At 38.1% G+C, this 24,672-nt stretch overlaps 1 protein-coding gene and 1 pseudogene across 1 annotated transcript in view; one reads left to right on the forward strand and one right to left on the reverse strand.

Annotated features, from left to right (window-relative positions):
- Nucleotides 1-4,679: 4,679 nt before the first annotated feature.
- Nucleotides 4,680-5,510, reverse strand: LOC125162943 (store-operated calcium entry regulator STIMATE-like; annotated as a pseudogene).
- Nucleotides 5,511-9,390: 3,880 nt separating this feature from the next.
- Nucleotides 9,391-24,672, forward strand: part of ACTR2 (actin related protein 2) — a 38,632-nt gene continuing 23,350 nt past the window's right edge. Inside the window, exons 1-3 of the mRNA XM_047852647.1 lie at nucleotides 9,391-9,561; nucleotides 17,524-17,634; nucleotides 22,899-23,114. Of these exons, the coding sequence (XP_047708603.1) occupies nucleotides 9,514-9,561; nucleotides 17,524-17,634; nucleotides 22,899-23,114 (375 nt within the window). The 5' untranslated portion in view covers nucleotides 9,391-9,513. The remainder of the gene's footprint in view (nucleotides 9,562-17,523; nucleotides 17,635-22,898; nucleotides 23,115-24,672) is intronic.

Below are 24,672 nucleotides of genomic sequence, written 5' to 3' on the forward strand. Positions count from 1 at the left end.
TCATGGTTTTAGCGCTTAAATTTACATCGTTGATCCATTTCAAGTTAATTTCTGTATATGGTGAGATGTGGGCAGGGAATATTTACCTTTTTAATGAGGAATATCACAACTAAAATGCCAACTAAAACTATAGCTTATACACACTAAGTGCCTATGAGATTTGTTTTTTTACTTTAAAAATAATTTAATTAACCTAGTTTTAAAACTATAATTCTTCTCTTGGAAAGCACCTGCAGTGGCTAATTAGGTCAAAACCTAATAGACTTGGAAATGAGAAATTGTGGGTCAGGCAAACTATACTTGATTGTTTTCTGGTCCAAACAGGCAACAATCATTGATGACTGCTTAAACCATTAAGTGACAAACTCCTGGGGAACTCTGTAATAGATCATTGAATAAAACCAAAATCTGCTGAATAATGTTAACATCACTAACTGCGGGACATCCACACATTGTGTTTCTTCAAATGTGATGTGATAGGAATTACATATCACTGCCCATGAAATACTTTCACCAAAATAGTTGAACCTAGATCTAATCAGTCTCCTAGATCTACCAGTTTATAGAAAATATGGAGGCTTGAGGAACAAGAAAAACAACATTGCATGGATACAATCAGCCAAATCCAGAATGAGGACATTTCAGAGGACAAATGATCCAATTTCTTCACCCAAAATATGGTATAAGAAAAGAGAGGGAAGTGTCATGAACTAAAATAGTCTTAAGAGACATATCAACCGAATACAATATGCAGGCCTTATTGAGATCTTGATTGAAAAAAAAAAACAAATGAAAGAGGACATTTTGGAGATCACTGAGAAAAGCTGAATATGGACTGAATATTAGGAGATAATAAGAATTTGTTAATTTGGTTGGCTATAATAATGGTATTGTGATTATGTTTTTCAAGCCTTTATCTGTTAGAAAACATACCAAAGTATTTAAAGGAGGCAAAACGTGATGCCTGAGATTTGTTTTAAAATACTCCAGCAAACAAGAATAGCAAAACTGTGTGTGAAAGGAAACATGGAACAAGAACAGCAGAAAGCTGATCACTGCAGAAGTTAGCTGATGGGCTTATAGGGTTCATTTTACTATACTTCTATATGTGTTGAAAATCTCCAAGCTAAAAGCCAAACACAGTAATCAAATTGATTATTAAAAAAATAACTTAAAGCTATTAAATCATAAAGCACATAAATTCTCCAGAATTATTTTCCTCCAATACTGAGATGTACTTATGTTATACAGAGCATCCAAAAGCAAGTAAGAGGCTAAATGAAGTCAGGAAAAGGGTGCTTGGCTGGCTCAGTTGGTAGAACATGTGAGGGTCATGAGTTCAAGCCTCACATTGGGCAGACAGCTTACTAAAAACAAACAAACAAACAAACAAAGGAAATTGGATAGTAAAGCATTTAGTTTATTAACTTTCATATTATTTATTCCCTTCCCCAACAGAGATATGGAATCACAGATCACAGATCCCTATTTGTGTGTGTGTGTGTGTGTGTGTGTGTGTGTGCGCGCGTGTTCATAATAATTGTGCTCATCCTCGGCTAAATCAAGACAATAGCACTATTTACAGTATTGCAAGATTTTCACTTGTTTCTGATATCAATACAAAGCAAAGAATATCCATACAACACACCTTGCCTATAACAAAGTTATGTATAAATGTCATTTAAAATTTAATCGACCATGAGAAAACAATCAGACAAATCCAGAACATGGGACATTTCTATAGCCAAATGATCTGACTTCTTCAAAAAGTTAATCTCATGAAGAAAAAAAAGGGAGAAGACTTCTAGATTAAGACATTAAAGAGACGTAACAACAAAAACAATGTATGAAGCCTGATTGGATCTTGGTTTAGGAAGAAAAACAGCTGTAAACACTGTAGGGACAACTGGGAAAATATGAATATGGACTGAGTGTTAGGTGATATGGAATCTAACGGATTGCTAATTTTTCCTACATATGATGATGCCATGGTTTTGTAAGAGATTGCTTTATTTTTTATAGGCATGCTGAAGAATTTAGGAGTGTAGTAATGTGATGTCTGAAACACTTTCAAATGGATTAACTTACTTCCATCTAATCTGACTTAACACTTCTAACATAAATGTTTCTCTTAGCAGCACAAATGGGAATGACCTGGAAGAGGTTAGATAATTGACAAGATGGAGAAATACTTTTCTGGGATAAATACAAATCTTTTGACTTAGTGACTTTTACAACTAAATAATTAAAGAAATGACATGGATGTCCTCTTCCTGAGCTTTTCTTTTTTTTTTTTTTTTTAAATGTAATTATTTTCTTTTTTTTTTTTAATTTTTTTTTTTTAACGTTTATTTATTTTTGGGACAGAGAGAGACAGAGCATGAACGGGGGAGGGGCAGAGAGAGAGGGAGACACAGAATCGGAAACAGGCTCCAGGCTCTGAGCCATCAGCCCAGAGCCTGACGCGGGGCTCGAACTCACGGACCGTGAGATAGTGACCTGGCTGAAGTCGGACGCTTAACCGACTGTGCCACCCAGGCGCCCCTTCCTGAGTTTTTCATGTACAGAATATGCTGTAATATATGTGGTAACACTACCAGTTTCTAAAATGAGTAAACATCTTTGGAGCGAATTAGAGTTCTACTCAAAACATCCCTAAGGGGATTTTTTGCTCATTAATTTAGATACTGCAGATACAAATAACAGTATTTTTAAGGAAACCATTCTTTTGAAAAAAATTTAAAAAATTTTAATTCCAGTGTAATTAACAGATGGTATTATATTAGTTTCAGGCGTACAATACAGTGGTCCAACAATTCTATGCATCACCCAGTGCTCATTATGACAAGTGCACTCCTTGATCCCCATCACCAGTTTCACCCATTCCCCCACTCATTTCCCCTTTGGTAACCATCAGTTTGTTTTCTATAGTTAAGAGTCTGGTTTTTTGTCTTTTTTTCATTTGTTCATTTGTTTTGCTTCTTAAATTCCACCTGTGACTGAAATCATATGGTATTTGTCTTTCTTTGACTGACTTATTTCACGTACCATTATACCCTCTAGATCCATGTTGTTGAAAATGGCAAGATTTCATTCTTTTTTATGGCTGAGTAATATTCGTGTGTGTGTGTGTGTGTGTGTATGTCTGTGTATATATCACATCTTCTTTACCCATTCATCTATTGATGGACACTTGGATTGCTTCCATAACTGGCTATTGCAAATAATGCTGCAATATAATAGGGGTGCATATATCTTTTCAAATTAATGTTTTCATATTCTTTGAGTAAATACCTAGTAGTGGAATTACTGGATCATATGATAATTCTATTTTTAATTTTTTGAGGAAACTATACTGTGGAAATCATTCATATCTATAAATTCTGGAGAGAAAAGAGTTTATTATTTTTATTATTTTACTTCAATACTAGAAGACATTGTTTTCCTTTTCAATTCAAGCATGATACATATCTAGGAATACAAGTGTATTTTAATATTGTTTTACTCTATAACCATAAAAATATACCAATCCATTTCCACCTAAGCACAGAGGATAAATCAGGTCCAAGTGAAATGCTAAAATTACTCCAGGAAAGTCATCCCCAACTGGGATGCCAAGTGGGGCTTAAGGTTCATGACAGATCTGGAGTTTCCAAAAATCCTAAGGGTAAACAAAATTCAGGCTTTGGAGTCAGCCAGGCATGTGATTAATCATAGTTTGGATATATTATAGTTAGGTGAATTTGGGAAGGTAACTTAATTTTTTAAAACAACTTTGTTGAAATTATAAATTTTACATATCTCAAATGTACAGTGTGATGATTTTTAGTAAATGTATATAGTTGTGCAACCATCACCAAAATCTAGTTTTAGAACATTTTCATTTCCCTATAAAGTTCTCTCATGCCTATTCTCAGCCAAACCTAGATCCCAGCCCCAGCAATCACTGATCCACTTCCTTTATCTACAAGTTTGCTTTTTCTAGAAATTTAATATAAATGGAATTATACAATATGTAGTTTTTTGCATCTGGCATAATGTTTGTTAGGGTCATCCATGTTTATAATATGTATTGTTTTCTTTTTATTGCTCGATACTATTGTATGCATATATCACATAGTTTACTCATTCACAAATTGATGGACATTAGAATTGTTTAACGTTTTGCCTGTTATAAGTAATGCTGCTATGAACATTTGTGTACGAGTCTGTGGAAATATGTTTTCATTCCTCTTGGGCATATACTTAGGAGTGGAATCGCTGGGTATGCTAATTTATATTTAAATCTTTCCAAAAACTACCAAATTGTTTTCCAAAGTGGCTGCACCATTGTACCTTCCCACCAGCAATGGAGGGCTCCAGTTTCTCCACATCCAACATGTGTTATTTTCTGTCTTTTTGATCACAGATATTCTAGTGTGGGTATGATACGGTATCTCATTATAGTTTGGTTTTTTTTACACTTGCATATTTTCCTCACTGTAATGCCTCCAACTACCACGTTCCCCTCAGTATTGGTGGGTCCTCCCATAGTATTCTGGGAGTGAGCAGAGATAGCAAGAGGAGTGGAGGTAGAAGAGGCAGGGAAGAGTAAGAGAGACGGGAAGGACACTGTGGAGTGACTGCTGGCCCACCAGGCAGCTGGCTGGGCCCCCAAACCTGACCTCAGCATGGGAATATCATACTGGCAACAGTAAGCGGTGCTCCTTTTTCTCGGCAGCCTTCAGGGCATTGGTCTGCGCAGGTGCCCCTCCACGTTGCGCACCTCCATCTTGTCATCCGTTGAGATCAGGATAGCAGATTCCGACTCCTTGTACGTGGGACTCAGCCCTCCTGCAGTGGACCTTGCTCTCCTCCCTTGAGTCCTGATTGGCTCCCCTTTCTTCTAGTTTAGCTTTCGTCCTCCCCTTTCTCCTGAAGTTGTTCACTATCCAAAACATCAAAGCATTGACGAGGAAGGGGATGATCAGCATGATGATGGCCAGTTTCAGGTCTGAGTTTTCAGGGGACTCAATAGGGCCACCTTTTCCCACTGATGTGTGAGGAGGATGATGAAGACAACAGACTTGATCATGGTGTTAAAAAGCACACTGCCTTAGGCTCTGCACTGCAGAAGGTCTCCACGTTCATCAGAACGGGGACTCTCACTGCTGCCACTCTATCAAGACGCAGACGGACTTGCACGCCCATGTAGGTGAGCAGCATGCCCACAGTTGTGTCCCAAGAGGAAGCTGAAGTGAACAAGGATCCTCTTCAATGAGACCTGCTAGGTTTGCAAAGTGGATGGACAGCATAATTATGGCTTGTTTGGAAGTATCTAAAAACCGTATCTTCTTTCATGCTTTGGTTCTTTGGTTTGAGCTTCGATGTGCTGAAGGCCACTGCCCAGAGCAGCCCTGCAGGAAGATGCTGAAACTGCGCAGGAGTGCAAGGCTTTCGCCTAGCAGCTCCCACCAACCAGCAGGGCCGCCTGCCCTGCAGTCCCAGCTGTTCCTGGGGAGGCCCTGCATTGACTACCTGGCAGAGGGGCACCAAAGCCAGCCCACCTGTGGCCTTGCTGCCTGCAGGCCACCACTCTCATTAGGGTTTTCATTTGTATTTCCTCAAGGATTAATGATGTTGAGCATCTTTCCATGTGCTTGTTAGCCATTCATAAAACTTCTTGGGTGAAATGTTGATTCAAATCTTTCACCCACTTTAAAATTAGATAATATGTCTTACTATTGTTGTTCTTAATTTATTCTGGATATAAGTCCTTTGTTGGATATATGATTTGCAAATATTTTCTCCTAGTCTGTGGCTTCTTTTTTTCTTTTCTTTTTCTTAATACATCAATAAAAAGTTTTAAATTTCTGATAAGTCCAGTTTATCATTTTTTTTTATGAATCATGATTTTGGTGTTGTAGCCAAGCAATCTTTGCTTACCTCAACATCAAAAGATTTTTCTTGTCCTTTCTTCCAGAATGTGTAGAGTTTTAGCTCTTCTAAATTTAAATCTATGATCCCTTTGAATTAATTTTTTTTTTAATTTTTTTTTCAACGTTTATTTATTTTTGGGGACAGAGAGAGACAGAGCATGAACGGGGGAGGGGCAGAGAGAGAGGGAGACACAGAATCGGAAACAGGCTCCAGGCTCTGAGCCATCAGCCCAGAGCCTGACGCGGGGCTCGAACTCACGGACCGCGAGATCGTGACCTGGCTGAAGTCAGAAGCTTAACCGACTGCGCCACCCAGGCGCCCCTGAATTAATTTTTGTGTATGGTGTGAAATAAGGGTCAAAATTCTTCTTTTATCCTCCACATACAAGAATATCCAATTGTCCCAGCACTATTTGTTAAAAAAAAATAAAGATTACCCTTTGCCATTGAATTGTTTTAGCACGCTCGCTGGAAATCAATAGGCCATAAATGTAAGAGTTTATTTCTGGGCTATTCTGTACCATTGATCTGTACGTCCATCCTTGTCTTAATTACCATAGCTTTATAACAAGTTTTGACATCAGTGGAAGTCTGCCACTTTTGCTTTTCTTTTCTTTTTTTTTTTTTTTTTTAATTTTTTTTTCAACGTTTATTTATTTGGGACAGAGAGAGACAGAGCATGAACGGGGAAGGGGCAGAGAGAGAGGGAGACACAGAATCGGAAACAGGCTCCAGGCTCTGAGCCATCAGCCCAGAGCCTGACGCGGGGCTCGAACTCCCGGACCGCGAGATCGTGACCTGGCTGAAGTCGGACGCTTAACCGACTGCGCCACCCAGGCGCCCCTGCTTTTCTTTTTCAAAATCGTTTTGGCTATTCTGATTCTTTTGCATTTCTGTATACATTTTAGGATCAAACTTGTCAATTTCTAAAATGAAAGAAAGTCTGTTGGGATTTTGATAGAGATTACATTCGAATTTATAGGTTAATTTGGAGAGAACTGTCATCTTAACAATGGATGTTCAACCCACGAACATGATATATTTACTTACCTAGATCTTCTTTGATTTCTCTCAACAATGTTTCAGTGTTCAGTGTATAGGCCTTGCATTTAATTTATTTGGAGTTTTCTGATGTTCGTGGAAATGGAATTGTTTTCTTAATTTCATTTTCAGATTGTTCACTAATGACATATGAAAATATATTGATTTCTGTTATGTAAGCTTCTATCCTACCACCTTGCTAACCTTAATTTTTTAAAGCCCCCATTTCTCATGTGTAAAATAGGGATATTTACCTAGTAAGATTTTTGTGTGGAATAATGTATGTAAAATCGCCACAGAAGGCTAGAAATGAAGTCTCCCTCCCCTCCCCCCACCAAAATAATTGCCTTAAAATGTATGATCACATTATTTTGAGGAAAGTGAAATGACCAGGTTGTGCCTGGTGTAGAAGGCAGGAGCCAGTTACCAATAGTACTGAATCTGAATTTGCGTAATCAAGGGGTTTGCTGCATTTTCATTAGTGTAGTGAATAGATATTTGTTGATACTTTCTATCATCTGCATGTATTGTTTCTATAATTGTAAGAAAACAAAAATTATAATTTCCTTAAAAGTAAAAAATAAAAGTTTGAAATTTAATTTCATAGAGAGGAAAATTAAAAGGACACAGAAATGTTTGAGTTCAATTTGCTCAGACCAAATAAATACACTTCCAGGAGGAAAATGGCACAGTGTTAGGCACTGGGGCCACAAAAGGAAGATGTGTAGTTTGTGAATGAATGCACTGTTTAGCAGGCTGAGGTACCTTAACCACTACTGAAGCAGGTGCGGGGAAGACATATTTCCGAGGACTCCTGTCCGTTCTAATTTCTCAAACTTCCAACAATTATGGCAGATTTTTTTTAAAATTTTTTTTTTCAACGTTTATTTCTTTTTGGGACAGAGAGAGACAGAGCATGAACGGGGGAGGGGCAGAGGGAGAGGGAGACACAGAATCAGAAACAGGCTCCAGGCTCCGAGCCATCAGCCCAGAGCCTGACGCGGGGCTCGAACTCCCAGACCGCGAGATCGTGACCTGGCTGAAGTTGGACGCCTAACCGACTGCGCCACCCAGGCGCCCCGATGGCAGATTTTAATCTATTTTATATGTTGAGGTTCCATGTAAGATTAAATTAGAATAAAGTCGCCTATGCCTTTATGACAGTGTAGAAACCACTGGTCTAAGAACAGAACAAAGTGAAAATTGAGAGGCAGCCTAGTATTATAATACTGGACTGAAGGGCTCATGATCCAGGTTTTATTCTAGTCCCTGTACATGTACAGCCATATGAAAGGCACAATTCTAGTTCTCACCTCTCAAAAATGATGGCATTTTTTCTAGATAAATTTTAATATCACTCATCCAATATTTGTTGAGTGTGATAAGGACAAAAATATTATTCACATACCCACGGTAAACTAATAGTGAAGAAAGAGAGTAAAGAGCATCTTGAGGGTTATCCAGCAAAGTCTTCATAGATGTGACAACTGGGTTTAGAGCATGAGCAGAAGTCTCCTGACTGACGAAAAAGGTAAAGGCATTATAAATAGAAAGAACTATATATTTAAAGGTATTTAATTAATAACAAATAGCCACCACTGAATGGATACTTTATGCATTTTATCCTCACAACCACCCATGGAAGTAGAGGTTAGTATTCCTATGCATAAGCAAGGAGATGTCCAAAATCACAAAATTCTTGAGTGGCAGGGCCATATCTGAAACTCGGGTTGTCTGATTTCAAAGCCGAGACTCTGGGTTCAAACAGTACATACACTGAAGAAGAGTGAAGCAATGTGCTGTTGGAAGGGAGGTGGTGAGCGAGGACGCTGAAAAGGTAGGCACCCACTCCTGCTCGCTTGACTATGAGCAAATTGGGTAAAAAAGGGTTGGGCTGGAATTGGGAGACATCGAATATAAACGCATGATTTCATGTGTGTGTATCCATCCCCGCTCTGCTCATTAAAAAGGCCTAAAAGCTATGATACACCAAGCCATGTTCATTGGTCGTCAGCGGGGAAGTCCAGGTTTACTTCCCATGCCCTCCGCCCTCCCGGCTGTCTCTCCTCGCTACATTCCACTGCCATCTCCCAACAGATCCAGGGTCTTTCTCCTGCCTGCACCTTTTGCAGACTGGTAAGCGACCCCCTCAACTCCTGCAACGCCTTTGGCCGACGCATCCGCCAGATCTGCCGCCATTACGGTCGGGAGAAGATCCAGGAACTAAAAGCGGTGAGGAAGAACCTGGGTGGGCGGTAACCCGTACGCCTGAGCTGGAACAGAAGCTGAAGCCAGAGTTGTAGGCGGGGCCTCAGTTGCAGGCTCCATCTCTTATTGGAGCGTACTGCTGCCAGTCTCGGCCCCCTCCCTCCTACCTCCACCGCTTCCGTGCAGGCTGTGTCTTAAATGGCGGGTGGGGCCGGGCAGTGACTTCCGGTTGGGGGAAGAAAGTTGGGCCGAAGGAGGGGCTGTGAAAGAGGAGGAGGAAGAGGAAAGGGCCGGGCAGCAGGGGCTGTAGGTCGTTCGGCGGCGGCGGCTCTCTTCCGGGAGGACGATGGACAGCCAGGGCAGGAAGGTGGTGGTGTGCGACAACGGCACCGGGGTAAGAGCCCGGCGGAGAAGCCGTGGCCAACAGGCCCGGGCGGGGATGTGCTAGTGGCGCGCCGGCCCTCGGCGCCCAGGGTTGCACCCCTGGGCCCTCCGGCCGCCGGGGCCAGGGGCGCGGGGCAGCTCTTCCGGCCTCTGCGGGCGTGGGGAGCTAGCGGACAGAGTCCAGCCCTGGTGTCCCCGAGCCTGCCACCCCTGCGGCTCGGGGTCAGGGCGGCGGGCGAGGCCGACGCTGGACGGGGGATCCAGTCTGCTGCCCGGCAGGGGCCGGCTCCGCGCCCGAGCGGGGACAGTTTGGCTAAAGGACTGGAGGGGGTAAAAAGGCTGGGTAGGTTTGTTCGTTGAGGGTTCCATTCCCCAGGGTCGCTGGTTGTGTCGAAAGGAGAAAGAACCAAGAGGCCTTCCTCTTCCTGTATAGTGGAAGATACCGAACGGGAGGCAGGAAACGGGTTTAAAGAAAAAAAAAAAAAGGGGGAAGTGCTGTCATGCAATGAGCCGCAGCCCTTTCGCAGTTTTTGAGGGGCGGGGGGGGGGGGTGGATTTTAGCAGAGCATCATTTACTTTTTGCTCTGCATACTGGGAATTTGGCCCCGGTGCAGCCCCACAGAGACAGTATGTTCCATTGATATTGGGAGATCTAGGACCTTTCAAGGCCCAAGTGTTAATTTTGGACCTTAGAGGAAGTTGATTAGTTTTGGTATTCCCCCCGCCTTCATTTTTTTTCCTTAGGTGCAGAACACAGATCATATTAGATGTTAGATTAGATTCTAAAAGGGAAGTGATTATAAAAATCTGGCTAAAACACTGATTTAGAAATCACTTGAAAGTTGTTACTTTCAACCCCCCACCCAAAAGAAAACTTACTTAGGGCAGCACATTAGAAGACAGAAATGTTACTTATTCGGGATGAGATCGATAGTGATCATTTCCCCCTACATTACGGTGATTTCTAACCATTTTGGAGTTGCAGTATTTTGTAACTTCCCCCTCTTTTCCATGAATGTGACATGTGAATTTAAAAAATAGGCTTCCACTTATGGAATGAGTAAATCACAGGGATGACAGGTGCTGCATAGGGATTATAGTCATTGGTATTGTGATAGCATTATATGGTGATAGATGGTAGCTACACTTGTGGTGAGTGTAGCATAACATACAGAGTTGTCAAATCACTATGTGTACCCTGAAAAAAAAAAGATTTTACTTGAAATTATTTTAGAAACTGGATTGTTGAGAGGAAAAAAGGAGCTGATATTTACTGACGTAACACTGCCCGTACTGTGCTACAGACTTTTACAAGCAATAATTATATGAGTTTTATATGAACTAAGTTGAAAACACGAGAGTAAGAAGAGTTCTCATATGAGACATCCATACAAAATGGCATGCTTAAAAAAAGATCCACTGCTATGGAAACATGTCTAAGACTTACTGGTTAAGTTTTTAAAAAGTTTTAGAATGATCCCGTTTGTGTGAGTGTTCTTTATTAAATACGTTTATGTAAGACCACAAACTTGTACATGAAAGTTTTAGAGGGAAAGGTATGTTCATAGTAGTTACCTGTGAGACTGGGGATAAGTGTGTATTACTTTTACAGTTGAAGGTGCTTTTAAAAAATATAGTAACCTGATTCCCCCTGTAGCCTCAAATTGACCTCTAACTAAATTTAAAGCTTCAAAGATTGAATTTAAAATATTTTGTTTTGTAAATACGCCTGATATTCTCTTTAGAAATCATGGGGTGCCTGGGTGGCTCAGTCAGTTGAGCATCCGACTTCGGCTCAGGTCATGATCTCACAGTCCCTGGGTTCGAGCCCCGCGTCAGGCTCTGTGCTGACAGCTTGGAGCCTGGTGACTGCTTCAGATTCTGTGTCTCCTTCTCTTTCTGCCCCTCCCTTGATTGTGCTCTGTCTCCATCTCTCAAAAATGAATAAACATTAAAAAAAATTTTTTTTAGAAATCAGAGACAGTTGTATTTCAATGGATTCCTCCTCTTTGAAGGGTAACCAACCCTGTGTTTTGTAGTGTATGAGTTTTTTGATATTCAATTAGAATAGAAATGTTAGCCATGAATTCATTTATGTTACTATTTTATTGGTTTACCTTTGATAGAAAGCTGATTGTATGTTATTGATTAGTCTTATGGCTAATCCATAATTTAAGAATCTTGTGCCTTAAAAGATCAATTACTATGACACAAAGGAAAAATGTAGTTAATTTGAACAAAAATTTATGTACTGGTGTTATGTTTCTAGTTATTTTAATTTTTTTTCCAGATTTTCTATAGACATGATTGTCTTCAAGTGAAGAAACAGTTCTGGTGTGATATGTAGCTAGGAATGCTGTGATATTTCTGAAAATTTAGAGGATCCTAAATTTTTTTTTTAATGTTTATTTATTTTTGAAGGAGAAGAGAGACCGAGCATGAGCTGGGGAAGGGCAGAGAGAGAGGGAGACAGAGAATCCGAAGCAGGCTCCCAGCTCCCAGCTGTCAGCATAGAGCCCGACATGGGGCTCAAACTCACGGACTGTTGAGATCATGACCTGAGCTGGAGTTGGACGCTTAACCGACTGAGCCATCCAGGCGCCCCATAGAGGATTCTAAATATAGAAATTCTAGATTTCTTACTGCTTATACTTGATAGTCATCTTGATTTTGTTTAGGTACCTGAAGCTATAGTGAGTTATCTACAATTAAATATTACAGAAGGTATTCATATGTGAGTAGTTGTTTTCCGAAAGCAACTTGCCTCTTATACGTTTTAGGTTTTAAACTTAGGCTATTTGAGAAGTTGATGATTTTTTTTTAACCCCTCTGTCAGGCCCTAATTTGAATGCTCTAAGAGTGGGTGAGTTCTTATGATCACATGCCAGATTTGGTCCTGCCTTTCTTCCTCACTAGCTCCCAACTATACCAGGGTCTCCCTCATTAGGGTAGCCCAGAGGAGGAAAACTCATCTGATTCCAATAATTTATGCATTCCATCTTCATAACCATTCAAACCTAACACAGAGTTAGCTCCCTCTAAATAGAGCTACTGAAAATGGCCAGATAGGTGAAAGTTTGGAGATCTGCTTAGGTTTAGCTGTCTTTCAAGAGTTGGCCCAGATCCCTGATGCGTATTGTTACCAAAGTTGGGTGATTTTTATCAGCACTGAGATAGCTCACTGACCAGGAAGACTTCTGTGGCTACTGTGTGACTGGTACAATTTTTAGGGTCTAGTGATGCAAAGTAGCTTATGGTGCTAGAATAATTATACTTTCATTTATAATTCTCAGCTTTGTTGTTGTTTATGACCTGCTTCATCAGATTTATGCTAATTTATATGTTGAACTTAGGAGTACTTGAAGTGTAAACAAATCAAAAACAAATTCGGCTTCGCTCTGCAAAATGCTTTGGAATAGAATAAGTATTTTGGTGGTTTAAGATCAGAATAGTCACTAGGTAATTAAATTAATGATTATGTCAACACCATCAAACTAAATTAATAAAGGAAAAATACAAATTAAATAAGCCCAAGTGAGGCTTTGTAAATCCCAGTTTATTATTTGAGGGGATAAAGGTACTTTTAGAGCAAATGTAGATGGATTTTTTTGTTTTAATTTTTGCTTGAAAGAACATTATACTGTTCATGTTCTTACCATTTGATGACTCAGTGGCAAGTAAGGGAGCCAGTTCAAACCACAGTGCTATGAAGAGGAAACTATATATGGTAAAATCTATTTCTTAAACACACAATGAGAGAACTAAGTGCAAGTCTTAAAATGATTAGAGTAGGGGAGGTACTTCAAGGATTGAAAGGATACTAATTGAGTAGTTTAGAAAAGACTATTTTCTTTGCATTTTATTACATGAATTAGATTTTTTTTTTTTTCAGTACTGACTTTTTGCAAGAAGGGAAATGCTGGATTGTCTGTTCACTTTATGTTATTAAGAAATAGATTATTTTAATTAAATTCTTGTTATCATAGCTATTAATGCTTTCACATTTGAAATAATGCAAAAGAGTGCAGCTATTGTCGTTTTGACTAAGTATCTAATACCCTGTAGGAGCGCTCTCGCCGGATTGCTATGGCAGCATCTGTTTCCAATAAGCTACTGCTTAAGCTGAATAAGTAATTTCATTAATAAGTGATTGATATCTTTGAATTAAAGCCAAATTTCCTTTTGTTTTGTAAAGCACAAATAAGTAGGTTTACAATTGGTTTTATAGTTTCAGAGGGTCTCAAATTTCAGGGAGGTCTTCTTATGTTAGTCACTTGGCAACTATTTTATCCCTTAAAATATGCTCAAAAAAGAATTTTAAGATATAAACCACCCATCTGAACATTTATAATCAGTAAACATTGACTATTGTGATTATTTATGGATTTGCCATGTTGCATGTTCCTGAGTATGTGTAGCTCAGAATGAGAGGGGAGGCATGTCAACCTTCACAGCCTCCCCCCTGCACCAGGACTTGATTTATTTCCTATGCCAGGCTCATCCTCCCACCTCCAGTTTTAAATGATTTCTCTCTTAAATCATTTGTTTATGTTTAATATGCTGAAGATGATCCTTACAAATTTGTTGATTCTTTTTTCAGTCATTCTGCAGTTTCTTTAAAAACATAGATAAGTGAGCATTTTCAGCTACGTGAATGGACAGTTTTGGCCCATGCAGTGTCCTTATCTGTTCATTACTTTGAGGTAAACATAAGAATTTAATATCTGCATAGTATTTACTTTCTATATTTGGAATATAAGGTAAATTATGACCAGTGCTGATACTGGGCTGATGCTCATGACAGATTTTATTTATATAGAAATTTGGGTATGGTTGGAATAATAATGACAAGAGATTCTCTGTCCTTCCGTATCATTTGAGTTCATATCAAGTGAGCTGAATTTTGACTTAAGGACAAAAGAGTTTAGGATTTAGAAGAGTGTGAGAGGTTTTATTTTTTTCCTCTTAATGTGAACGTACTTGAAAATATTAGATATTATTCATTTCCTCTGTGGCAGTTGTCTTTCCAACTCCTGGGTCTCACTGATAAATATTTGATAAGACATCTTGTAAAAATGGATTAGCACTACTGAATTCCATTTAACACTCCTTTAGGGTAAGAATATATAGTAGTTCTTCACTGTCAACCACTGTTCAAGTGGAGAAGTAGGTATGAGCAAACAAGTAATCTGTTCCTTATGCCATCATATTGTACTACGGCCTTGAAAGATAATCCAGTAAGTAGTTTTAGAAATGGGTATCTGTAACTGAAAAATTCCCCAGCCTTGGTGGCTCAGAGGTAAACTGACCAGGACTAGGTTTTGTGGGTTTGGAAGAAAATGTATATGAACAGTATGTTTTATGTAGATTCTAGAATGTAAATATGAACTGCGAGGGTAGGAATTCAGGTGGTATTTCAGACAGATTTTTTTCATAGCATTAATCTGCATAAGTCATGACTTTAACATATTTTAAAAGCTCTATTTATAAAAGTCTTACAATTCATTTGAAATTCTGGATGGCAGAATGTTCTTGGCTATTTATAATTAAATGTGGTTCATCAAAATTTCCACCAAGGTTGTTGTAGAGATCTTTGAAATAAGAAAATTCTGTATTTTGGGGAGTTAGTCAAAAGTCGGTAAGTTTAAGATTGTTGCTAATTTTTACCACCATCAAATAAAACTGTTCCTTGTAGATAGTAGCTTTCTGTCAAGGGGTAGGTTAAAAGTTTCTGTCAGCCTTTTTGTTATTGCTGTCATGTGTCCCATTCGGATACTGTTTTTCTCCTTAATTCTCGGAGAATGTATGGTGCCTGGAGCCATGAACAATGCACTTTTTCTCAATATGAAACATATGCTCTGTATTAAAATAATCACACGGGGCACCTGGGTGGCTTAGTCAGCTAGGCATCCGACTCTTGATTTTAGTTCAGGTCATGCTCTCATGGTTCATGCGATTGAGCCCTGCTTTGGGCTCTGTGCATGGAGCCTGCTTGGGATTCTGTCTCTCTCTACCTCTACCCCTCCCCTGCTTGCTCTCTCTCAAAATAAATAAATAAGCATTTAAAAAAAATAATCGCAGTATCATACTCGCAAAACAACAACAAAACTTCTAGTTTTTATTGATCAATTATATAGTATGCACTTAACTATATGCCAGACACTGTTCTAGGCACTTGGGATTCATCAATAGACACAAACATCCTTGCACATTGAATAGAGACTTGTTAAGGAAGAGAGTAGAGACTATGATTACATATCCTGTTCTGTAGCTTCCTCCTCTTGCCCTGAAGTTTTAATTGCATTTTCCTTGCAATGACTGCTCTTAAAAGTAAGACTAAGCAGACTATATTATTGGTATAAGAATTAAAAACCCTTGGTTTGGGGCGCCTGGGTGGCTCAGTCAGTTGAGCGTCTGACTCTGGATTTCGTCTCAGGTCATGATCCCAGGGTCATGGGATTGAGCTCCGCATCAGGCTCCTCTCTCTCTCTCTCTCTCTCTTTCTCTCTCTCTCTCTCTCTCTCCCCCCTCCTCCTCCTCCTCCTCTGCCCCTCTCCTTGCTTGCACTCACTCTCTCTGAAATAAAAAACAAAACAACAAAAAACCTTGTTTCTATTTTCAGTTTACTGTGGTTGTTAAGTTTCCTATTGTATCAGTTTCTTAAACATTATCAGAGTCAATGTTATGCCCTCATTGAAGGAGTACACTGTCTGAATATAAAATTATGTTACCTGGTATTACTAACCATCTAAATATGAAAATATAAATGGTAAAAAAAAAATGCCTAATAGGGGCAGCTGGGTGGCCCAGTCGGTTAAGCGTCCGACTTCAGCTCAGGTCATGATCTCACAGGCCGTGAGTTCAAGCCCCGTGTCAGGCTCTGTGCTGACAGCTCAGAGCCTGGATCCTGTTTCGGATTCTGTCTCCCTCTCTCTCTGCCCCTCCCCTGCTTGTGCTCTGTCTCAAAAATGAATAAAAACATTTTTAAAAATGCCTAATAAATGTTTGCGTTAACGTGATGCTAGTCCAGATGCCATTTCCTCCCCCTGCTATTTTGATAAATTTTGCTTAAGGGAATTGCCAGAGATGAGTGAAAGCCTGCTTTAGAATTGAAGCTTTAGGGGGCATCTTGGTGGCTAGTCAGTTAAGCATCTGACTCTTGATTTCAGCTCAGGTCCTTGTCTCGTGGTTTGTGAGATTGAGCCCTGAACTGGGCTTTGTGCTGACAGTTTATAGCCGGCTTAGGATTCTCTCTCTCCTTCTCTCTCTGTCCCCTCCCCCCTCACATTCTCTCTCTCAAAAAAAAAAAAAAAAGAATTGAAGCTTTAGTTCTGTTCAGTTTCTAATGTTTCTCTTTTAAAAAATTCTTAGCATTTGTTGAGTGAATCTGTCCATTTCCCACTTGTGTGACCACTGTGTGCTGAGGTCTCTGAGTCATTGGGCTCCACCATGAACTGCTCAGGTTAAGCTCCCTGCTTTCCTGAGACTTTCTCTGTACTGGGAGATTTAAGCACTAATTAAGCAGTTAACTGGCAAGTAAACATGAACTCTGGAAGTAGTCACTGCCATAAAGGAAATAAAAGGAGGATGATAGGTTGGGTGACTACTTTGGATAATTTGAAAGCACCAAAAGTTTAAAATATTGCATAAATGTAAAGTGGTATTTTTCAAATGCTTTTTTATTTTTATTCTTTATTTAAAAAAATTTTTTTAATGTTTTGTTTATTTTTGAGAGAGTGTGGGGGAGGGGCAGAGAGAAGAAGGAGACACAGAATCTGAAGCAGACTCTGGGCTCTAAGCCATCAGCACAGAACCCGGATGCGGGGCTCGAACCCACAAACTGTGAGATCATGACCTTGAGCCAAAGTTGGATGCTTAAGTGACTAAGCCACCCAGGAGCCCCTCAGATGCTGTTTTTAAATGGACACAGTAAATACCTCGACACTAACCCACTTTTACTGTTCTCTTCCAGTTTGTGAAGTGTGGATATGCAGGCTCTAACTTTCCAGAACACATCTTCCCAGCTTTGGTTGGAAGACCTATTATCAGATCAACCACCAAAGTGGGAAACATTGAAATCAAGGTAATATTTGATTTATTGATAAATGAGGATCAAAACTTGTGAGGGGTTCTTTGAATTAAGTAGTTTTAAGATATGATGCCATGAAAAGCAAAGAGGGAGGACTGAATTTCTTGTATTTTTAATTTATATCAACACTTGAAGAAAGGCACAAAAACTGAAATTAATTTCATCTGACTTTAAGTATGACTGATGCCATTACTCTCTGAATGGAGTAAACTCTTAATAAGATTTCTATATTGATGTGAATATTATATTAGTGACTCAAAGTTCTGTTACGTATAATGTTTAAAAGAAATCAGCCTGATATTTTTATGTCTTTCAATTCCATATATTTTTCATTATATGTTAGTGTCTATTTGGGACCTAAGACTTTTCATGTTCTCATGGCCTGATCTTCCTACTTTTGAATATAGCTAGTCAGGAAAACATAGGGTATCAATTTTATTGATTTCTTTTTTCACTAATATAATAACTGACTTCCATAGTGTGCAGGAGGAAGCCCCGCAAGTCTTTATTTGGCCTTGCATTATTTATCTTCCCATGAGGAGAGAGGAGGGAAAGTTGTCATTGCCTACTCACTGTACTTAACATGAGAGACTGGACATTAAGGATGATAAGACTTTTCTCTGTATTCAGGGGATTGGAAATCAAGTGGGAGTTACGATATTAAAAAAAAAAAAAAAAACAAAGAAAAGAAATAGAACAATCAAAAGGTCGTTGGTCACCAATTGACTTAAATTCTTCAGGTGGCCTAGGGATCTGATTATAAATGATGCAGTTGAATTTAGGGGCCTGTTTACTGAGTGAATTGTGAACAAGGTAGCATTGTTGGTCCTATCTGGACAGTCTGGCAAAAACTTCAGTTAGATTATGAGTCATTTGAAATAGGAATTAGGATGTACCTCTTTGGGACATTTGTTTGAGATATCTAGGAAGGTGATAATAGCTAGTAGAGATTAGCTACTTGGTAGCTCTCTGCCCTTGTTACTACAGAATTGAGTTACACAGTGAATAAAAACACAACTGAAACTTAGGTTCTATGTTAAATTCTTAAAGACTTAAAATAATGAATGATTCTGGCCCCTGTTTTGTTATTTTCGGAACATTCAACATGATAATGGTTTTTTTCAAGGTCTTTTGGGAAATTTAGGGGATACCTTACTCTCTTTTTGTGAGTGCCTTTCATTCTGATTGCATTTAATCTTAAATGAACGAGTTAAAATTTAACTGATAATAGTGATAAGGACAAACTTCTTTTAATGAAGTTGGAAGTCACACTTTTTATTCAGTATCAGGCTTTTAAAGAATGTCTTTTTTATATACTTTATGGATAATAACATTTTTGAGGTGTAAAGATACGTCATGTATAACCATTTTTATTCTCTAACATGGCAGAAATAATTACATATCTTTTCACTCCCACTTTCTTGCTTTTTAAGGCCAAGTGATAGAAATGAAACTAGCCCATATTCTACGACATTTTTGCTGAGGAATTCCCCAGTAGCATTTGCTTGTATGGTTTGTCATTCTGTGTTCTGTTGGCTCAGTTCTGTTCAATCTGCTCAGTCTTTTAAGTCTCTCAAGTTAATTTGTTCTTCCAGTAGAAAATAGTAAAAGAAATCTGTGTCAAATTTAACCGGACTACTAGCACTTGGTAAAAGCAGTCTAAACTCACCCTCTACCTACTCAGCTAGACCTTTTCTGTTATCATTTATTTTCCTTATTTAAGATTCTTAAATTCAGTAAAGAATTAAAGAAACTTGACTTTTTGGAATTCCTGTGCCTAGTGGATTGACTTATACTTTTTGTGTTTTGTTAGCTAAAATGTGGTGATAGACTAAAAACTGGAAACTTAAATTGTTTAATGAGTTAATTTTCATTCAGGAGTAATAACTGTCCATGTTACTTTGGCCCTAATTATTAACTCCGTAAAATATAGTACTGCATCTGACCTCTACCTAATTTGTCTCTATTGCTTGTTATGTTTAAAAATTTCAGTGAGGATTTTATTTAGGCCTTTTCTGACTCTTACTTCTACCTTCTCTTTCTTCACCTTTCTTGACCTGTTGAAGTAGAATAACAAAAAGATGGTAAGTGAGGTTACACACATGCTCTCTGTTTGTTTTCCACTTTTGCTTGATGGGACAGTAGTTGTTGTTTTGTGTCCCTGTAGTATTGGGGAGGGGGGTGATTCCATATTTTAATTTTAAGTACTTTGATTTTTAACCTTTTTCATTGCTTCAACTGGGTAGCAACTAATTAAGTCCTGTACTTTCCTGATTGCATACAATGGACCAAACCAGAACTAATTACTAACATAGCTTTGAATTGTTTTCCTTGTGTTTCTTGTAGATGAATGTTATAATTAAAATGGAATGTGGTGTGCATAATATTAGAAACCAAGTAGCTTTATTTAGGATATGTATGATCCAGAGAATTGGGATGAAGTTGTTACATTTGGATAAATCTAGTTTATTGATCAGTGTTAAATTGAACATTGCCTATCATAGTCTGTATATTTTTGCATTCCAGTTTGGTAGCACATATAGCATAGTATTTAATAAACTGGGCAAAATTTTAATAAGCAAATGAACTATAGATAGTAAAAGGGGAGGAAAAGAGATTGACTTGTTTCCTATACCATTTTTATTGATGAGCAGATTTTACAACATTACTTGAGAATAAATAAGAAAAATGTGAAAGTCTTGTAAGACTTTTCCATAAACAACAGATCTTCCCCCTAAATAAATACCATTGTGTGGCTCCTTTTTCTTTTGAACTCAAGATGGGCACATCCCAGACAATTCACTCTTTTAATATGTATTTTTTGTGATAGTCCTGAAGTGCTTCAGTAGTAGGTATTTTCAGGTTTGTCTGTTTTTGATACTATTTGTGAGCAGCTTTGACAGAGACTTTGGTTCTAAAGTGTGTTCACTGTTTTCCAATTTGAGGTGACATTGTTCAAAATAATTCTTGGCAAATATAAGCTACACTGCCTGCTTTTCATAAAATATAAATGCCTGTGAAACAGCATCTCTGACAGTTACTGTGACTTCTTATTCTTTCAGGTAGTAGGTGATAGTTTAGGCTTGAAGTCCAGTGATGAGATGGGTGGTAAAAATCTAAGGTTCTGAGGTATGAGGGCAAGTTACAAAGCTCTTGGCACTTGTAGTTTTGGAAGTTGAAATGTTCTAGGGATGATTATATGTTTTAGGGTATTTTTAATTAAAATTTTTAGATAGAGATGAATTTTAAATTAGGTGCTTGAACTACTCACAAATACGTGTACTAATTTAATCGGTTAACACCTGTTTTCCATTTTAACTGTCCCTCCTCTTTGTTCAGAGGGATGGTAAAATATTCAATGCCAGATGTTTCTTTCAGTTAATTCGTTATAGTATGTATGTTCTAGAAGTAGATAGATGAGGCTTTTATTTTGAGTTGGTGTTGGGTCAGACATATGTAAGTCCCTATTCCTGCATGGGAAAAAAAGTAAATATTCTGATGAAATCAGATCAGACTTATTCTAAATTTGTTGAACTATAATTGTGAATGTATAATGATTATATAAGCCATCTAATTAATTAATTAATTTTGTGCAACACGTAGAAAGATACATTCTAGAGGAAAGTAAGTAAGAAAATTGTGTATTATATTTGTTAATGGTCAATACTAATGTATGTTCTTGTAGGTATAGATTTCCCCCTTAACATTTTATTAACAAGTATTTAGAATGTATAGCAAAGTTGAAAGAATTTATAGTGAAACCCATATACCCATCACCTAGATTCTGACATTAATATTTACTGACCTATCACATATTTATTCATCTCTCCATCAGTCTATCTCATTTTTTGATGTATTTCAAAGTATCCATGTACTTCTTCCTAAATAATTCAACATACGTGTGTCATTGACTAGAATTCACAGATACAGATTTTTAGTTTTGGGTTTTCCTATCAGATGATTTTAAACAGTTAATATTTAAGTTACGGTAAATTTGAGTTATGGTAAATTAACTTTATAAGAAATTAGTTGCAACAGAGAAGTTTTAGTGAACATTTCTAGCATCTGCTTTAACTTTGTTTTTCCTTTTTGTTGTTGCTTTCAGTGGATTTTCCAGAAATCTTTTTTCGAGACCTCACCTGTTTTTAATTATTATTTTCAAAAGTTTTAAACTCCTGTATGTTTAAACTTCATTTTGAGACATTTTATGTTAATTTTAATGTTTTTTTTTCATTTCTTCATGTTTTAAACTTAAGGTATTGTAGCAAATAGTAGCTATTTCTGATTTTTGTTTTTTGTTGAATTCATCAGTATATGTAGAAATCAGGATTTTTTAATATCTTGACTAGCTGATTTCTAAAATGAGCTTAAATTCTAGGACATCATTAGCTCTATTATAGGTACAAAATTTGACTTTTCAAATGTGGGTCATCTTAAGTGCATCTTAAGTGTGCTCTCATTGGAGACAAGACTTGTGAGTACTCCACTTCACGTGTGATCGCATAGTTTTCCAGTATTATATTTTAAGATTGAAAATGTTGCTCATGAGATGATTTTTAGAAATTGTTTCCCTGTGTCTTAATTTTTTTGTAGCTCTACAAATTTTCATTGATCTTGGTGAGGCATGTATAGAAACTCAATTTCAATTCTAACTTAGGTATATGCAGGTAGAAATTTGTGAAATTTGCAAGTTATGTGGTGCATATCTGCATTATTACAGTATAATAAAGAATCATTTAATTTTAGCTTCTTTCATTATGCTTTATAGTCCATAAAAACGTATCATTTACCACCATTTCGATATTTAGTACGAAGAACTGTGCTGCATGCATTGAGCATTTTTCTACAAGTCTTTTTTTCCCTGATGTGCTATTTCACATATCACAGGCCTTATTTTTTGAACATTTGAGCAAAAGAAACAGATGAAACCTCATACAAAACCCTCCAAAATATGAAAATGTGGGGTTTATTTGTGCTAATGCTCTTCTTTTGGAAACATATGTATTAAAGGTAAGGTCCATTTATTGATTTAAACCACGTTGTACGTAAAAATTTATTATTCATGATTAAACTTTCCAAGGCATTGTTCTTGAAAGAAAAGATTTTTTAAACTTGTGGAATGAAGAACTTTATCTGAAAGTGCCAGAAAGATTAAAATTAATTATTCCCAAGTTTTCCAAAATATCATGGGAATGTAGTTTTCTGAAGATATTTTATGCAAAAATTTGGACTAAAGCTTTGATATTATAATTTTCTAGGATCTCATGGTTGGTGATGAGGCAAGTGAATTACGCTCAATGTTAGAAGTTAACTACCCTATGGAAAATGGCATAGTAAGAAATTGGGATGACATGAAACACCTGTGGGATTATACATTTGGACCCGAGAAACTTAACATAGATACCAGAAATTGTAAAATCTTACTCACAGAGCCTCCCATGAACCCAACAAAAAACAGAGAGAAGATTGTAGAGGTAAGTGTTTTTAGGTGGTATATGTACATATGTGTTTCTGTGATGTCATGTTAAAGCAAAAGCTCTTTCTTTTATCTTACCATTGTTGTTAAGGATAAAGGGAATAGGGGAACCTGCCTGGGTGGCTCAGTCGGATGAATGTCCAACTTAGGCTCAGGTCATGATTTCATGGTTTGTGAGTTCAAGCCCCACATCAGGCTCTGTGCTTACAGCTCAGAGCCTGGAGCCTACTTCAGATTCTGTGTCTCCTCTCTCTGCCCCTCCCCCTCTTGCTCTCTGTTTCTCTCTCTCTCTCAAAAATAAACATTATAAAAAATCTTTTAAAAAATAAAGGATCGAGGGAATAAAAATAATTGTTTCCCCTCAGATCCTATTTATTGAGCACCTAACTAGTCATTATTTCTAAGTAGAATATATCAGTATACAAAACCCTGCTGCCATGGAACTTATATTCTGTCAGGGGACAACACCCCCACCCAAAAGTGAGTTAATTGAATGGTTTGTTAGAAGATAATAGATGCTAAATGTGGGGAAGCTGTGGGAGATTACATTTTTCATAGGATGTGGGAGTAGACCTCCCTGAAAAGGTGATATTAAAACAAAGAGTAAGGGAGTCAGCCAGGATGTGTGAGGGGAAAGCATTCCAGGCAAAGGAAGTAGCTAGTGTGAAGGTCTCAAAATGGGAATAAGCCTGGTATGTTAGAGAGTCAGCAAGGAAGCCAGTATGGGAGGGCAACAGGAGATGAGTTCAGAGAAGTAATGGAGCCAGATCATACAGGGCCTTGCAGGCCCTTAAAGGGAATCATTCTTTTACTCCAAGTGAAATGAAGGGCTGTTACACAGAAGGGACATTCTCAGATTTAGGTTTCTGTGGCTGCGAGGTTGTGAGTAGACCATAAGGAGGCAAGAGTGGAAGAGAGACCAGTTAGAAGGCTTTCAGTTATCTAGGCAGAAGATAATGATGGTTAGGATTAGGGTAATAGCAGTGGAAGTAATGACAAGTGGCCAGATTATGTATCTGTTTTGAAGGTAGGGCCAAAGCATGTTCTGATGCATTAAATAAATATGGGTAATAGAGAGGAGAGTCAGGGATGACTTCAAACGTCTTGGCTTGGACACCTGGAGGATGACGTACCATCAACCAAGGTAGGAGAAGACGAAATAAGTAAAACAGGATTTGGGGGGAAGGATCGAGAGTTCAGTTTTGGCCTCATTAGACATCCAGTCAAAAACGTCAGGTAGATAATTAGAGGTATCTCCCACTTTTCAAAAGTTCATGTTATGCCACTTTGCTTTTACCAAAGACCTACGCTAGTACCTGTTTTTGCTAACTGAACAAAGTCTGAAGATTTTCACTTCTATGAAAAAGACGGAAAAGCAAAAATTGGATTCAGCATTGGTTTTGCAGCAAGCTGTTAGAGAGGCAGCGTGCACCCATAGCAGGAGAGTGGTGCTGCCATGCTGGTTCCCCAGGACCACACTCAGCATCTGAGCATCAAGGCGCCCTAGCTTTGAACTGTGTCAGTGAGCATCTGTGCTTTATCTCGTTTTATTTTGT

This window comes from Prionailurus viverrinus, chromosome A3, assembly GCF_022837055.1.
Source record: "Prionailurus viverrinus isolate Anna chromosome A3, UM_Priviv_1.0, whole genome shotgun sequence".
NCBI classification, from domain to species: Eukaryota; Metazoa; Chordata; class Mammalia; order Carnivora; family Felidae; genus Prionailurus; species Prionailurus viverrinus.